A 3,794-nucleotide genomic window follows, 5' to 3' on the forward strand; every position below is an offset into this window, starting at 1 on the left:
TGACATGGCAACCTGAATTAATTTACATGGCTCATTTCCGTCAGAGTAGAGCGTGTGTTTCCTTCAGGCAATAAAGACTGTTATTTATCATCATCTGTAATATTCTCCACTAGCACCTGTTCCTTCATGTTACTACAGACAACATATACATCATGTTAATATGGTCCATATTCTTTCATCATCATAATGATGATCAAATCTAGCTATCAATCCATCATCACAATATTTCCAATACATAGAGAGAGGAGAGAGAGAGAGAGAGAGAGAGAGAGAGAGAGAGAGAGAGAGAGAGAGAGAGAGAGAGAGAGAGAGAGAGAGAGAGAGAGAGAGAGAGAGAGAGAGAGAGAGAGAGAGAGAGAGAGAGAGAGAGAGAGAGAGAGAGAGAGAGAGAGAGAGAGAGAGAGAGAGTCAGTCTTCTAACTACTGTGTTTCACCTTATTCAATCATGTAGCTACACACTGTCTTTATGGTCACTTTAAGCAAGGTCCATCTTGTGAGGGTAAATGAAGCCTTCATAAACCATTAAGAGGTCTACATGGAGACCTCATAAATAATGTACAAGCAAATGTCATACAATACCAGGGGTGATATAACAGGGCCCTTACATCTAGTGCTTTTGGCAAACCCTTAAGCCACCCTTTATACAATATAAACATAGTTTAGAAGTGATTTGTGGAGCATTTAGGTTAAGTTTGACTGTCTACATCACATTGTGAAGTAGTGCTTGTTATAACAGAGTCATGTATATTAACGGTATGCTGACACAAAGACTGATCTGAGAACAGCGCTTACGAGAAATAACCTTTTTTAATAGTTGAAATAAATACTAATTTATACATGCATGATCAAAAAAAACACATGAACAATACTATGGTAAGTCTGGTAGATAGTGTAAAACCTATGGCACACACTCACAGCAGCTTTTACCCATTTTAAGAATTTCACACATTGAAAAACACAAGCGATGGAGGACACTCTTCTTCTTACTTCCTACTCTCACTAGAGCACATGTACATCTACTACAGGTCACCTGGGGGTCCATAGGTCATAGGTCATAGGTGATAGGTCACACACACGGCAGGCTACATCCATCATTTCATATCTGGCGTTTTCACCATAGCTGAAAACTGAGGTAAACTTTATCAGGTTTTAAGATCATTGTATGTTTGTTTTTGGCAAAGAGAAGGCCAACAGGTGTATGTAAATAGGAGACTGAGTTTAAGTTGTCTGTTTCTTACGGTGAGGTTCTGGTCACATCCAGCGCAACCAAAACCTTGTTTTCCGATGTTGTTACTTCTAAGCTCAGTAAAACTCCAAACACAGCACACCTATCTCATCCGTAGAACCAGATCCAGACTCCTTCCTTTGTGTTCGCTCTCTGCTCTCACTCAACCTCCCGACCCTAAACGAACTGGGCCAATCCGAGCCAGTCTCTTTGGTATGCCAAAACAAGGAGATAGAGATGGGATTTTCTCATCCACGATCACTTCTAGAATGGGTTTATTTCTATTTCTTTATTCAACTAATTCACAGAATGGGAATTGACTGGCGGTAGAGTCCTGGGTGAAGACCTCTCCCTTAGCGCCTGTGAGAGCAGCGTGCAGCCGTCCGACACCGCGCACGCCGAGTTGCGCAAGCGCTCCCTGTAGTCTGCCATCTTAGTACTGCTCTCTGGATGCTGGGAGACGTCCCGGAGGCCCTGAGTGAGGAGGACGCACGCTGACACCACGCTCATGGCGCCGCCCAGAACCGCCGTCTGCACACCCTTCCCCTCAGGCGACACGCTCGCCGCCCGGCCTAGAAACTGCGGTTCCGTGGCGAACCCGACCAATGCGTTTACCGCTTGGACCAGCGCCGCGCTGAACAGGACGCAGCGGTTGCGCGTCAGCTCACTGGGCTGCGTCTTGACTTCACGGACGCAGGCCAAGAGGGCCGTGCCGCTCGTGCTAATGCTCTTGACGCTGAGCTTGAACTGTTCCTTGGCGAAGCGGTCCTTGGACCTCTCGCTGGCCAGGCCCGAGGCGTCTGTCAGGGTCTTGAGGCTGCGGGAGATGTTCTGAGATAGCTCCAGGAGTAGCTGGGGCGTGAGGTCCGGCAGCGATGTGACCCGGAGGATGCTGCAGCTCTGCTCCACCTCGTGGCGGCACCGTGTCACTTTGTAGCGGTCCACCAGCCCTGGCAGACACGGCTGAGAACCCGTGGTCTCTACCGCCGCTAGGTAGGCGGCATGCGCCGAACACTCGGTCAACGACACCACCAGGTCCCCCATCTCTAGTAAGCGGTCTCCCACCTCGACGAAGCGGCCCATGTTGAGCTGCGACTGGATGTCGTGGGTGAGGATGGAGAGTTCCTTGGTGCGGGCGATGACCGTGTCGCGGCACTGCTCGAAGGTCTCGGCCACAGCCACGCCGTCCGCGGTGACCACGGGCCGTGTCTCGCTGCAGAGCAGGAGGAGGTCGGCAACCAGCTGCATCTTGCCCTTACACGTGTCACAGATGGACGACAGCTTCTTCCTCTGCTGCACGCTGCTGCTCTGTGTGCTGCTGGAACCTCGCTAGCTGACCTCCTGAGCCACCACTAGCCATAGTAGGGGGGTCAAGCTGCTCGATTAGTGGGGGGGTTTCAATGAGAAACGTGTTTTACGTCGTCACACACTCCATGGTCAGAAAGCGTAGTTTAAGACATTGTTATTAACGATAACCCACACCCCTATATGTGTAAAACTGTGAGTTTGAACTGGCCAGAGAATATTCCTTATAGTCCTTCAGAGTATATGTAGTCCACTGTATGTGTCAATGTGAGATTGCGAAAAAGCACAGGGCATCGTATTCTCAAAGTAAACATTTGCTGAGATCAAATTAGAATTTCTATGTCATGGTACTCCAGCTCATTATTCACATACAAAGTACGGCTTGGAATTCTGTTGGGGTTAAATTAGTACCTTGGTTTTGAGCTATGATCTATAAAATTAACTATTCTAAACAGTCACTTCCTTTTCATTTTTTGGTGACGAGAATCCCTTCAAATGTTAACTTTTCATTTACTCAGTGTTTATAACTTATTCAGTTGTGATGTTTACATACTAACTAAAATGCCCTGGAAAAAAACTTCAACCACCTGCTAATATCTATTGTAGTCCCAGGTTTTTCGCAAAACAGAAAAATTCACAGGTTATTGTAATAAACTATATTAGTCAAAATCACACACTAAACTGCAGTGCCACCAAGGTGCCTATACTTCAGTGCAGACTGTACAAAGATAATATTAAAACTTATGAATCTAATAAAATCAAAAAATATTATCGATCTGATAATATTTGAACTGATAAACTACAACTTTAAGACGTGTCCTTTTTTCGGATTAAATTTTCTCGAGAACACGATAGGATCTTAAAATACCTGCTTGTTTGAGGGCAGGGTGTATGTGAACCGTATTGTCCGTTGAAGTGTACCCACTAAATTTGACCACCCTAGTTTGACCGGGAGGCTGGCTCATTCCAGTTACAAGGAGAGCACCACCCAGACTGTTCCGTTCGACCACTCCTCGCTCCCTCTGCCTTTCCTGCATCATCATTACATGAGTCTTTCCAAACAGAAGGCTCCAAAAACGCAACAGGCCAATTGCACTGGCCCTCCCGCGACTTTCAACCTCTTCTTTTTCATAACAGTCCCGTGATAGACACTTGTTCGTCCGGCAGGTTCGATTCCATAGGCATATCTATTGTCCATAAGCACTTCTTAGCAAAACGCGGGGAGTGAAATGTCTTGTCCGGAATATCCTGTGTCGGGTTTCGG

At 46.6% G+C, this 3,794-nt stretch overlaps 1 protein-coding gene across 1 annotated transcript; it reads right to left on the reverse strand.

Moving 5' to 3' along the window:
* Positions 1–845: 845 nt before the first annotated feature.
* Positions 846–2,545, reverse strand: LOC123490990 (talin rod domain-containing protein 1-like). Its single transcript, XM_045220788.1, has one exon. It carries the CDS (start codon positions 2,471–2,473, stop codon positions 1,523–1,525), a length of 951 nt encoding a protein of 316 aa, XP_045076723.1. The 5' UTR covers positions 2,474–2,545; the 3' UTR covers positions 846–1,522.
* Positions 2,546–3,794: the final 1,249 nt, after the last annotated feature.

Source organism: Coregonus clupeaformis, unplaced genomic scaffold (assembly GCF_020615455.1).
Source record: "Coregonus clupeaformis isolate EN_2021a unplaced genomic scaffold, ASM2061545v1 scaf6231, whole genome shotgun sequence".
Taxonomy (NCBI): Eukaryota; Metazoa; Chordata; class Actinopteri; order Salmoniformes; family Salmonidae; genus Coregonus; species Coregonus clupeaformis.

Coding starts and splice junctions, on each gene's coding strand:
- LOC123490990 (XM_045220788.1), bottom strand. CDS start 2,473: ATGCAGCTGGTTGCCGACCTCCTCCTGCTCTGCAGCGAGACACGGCCC.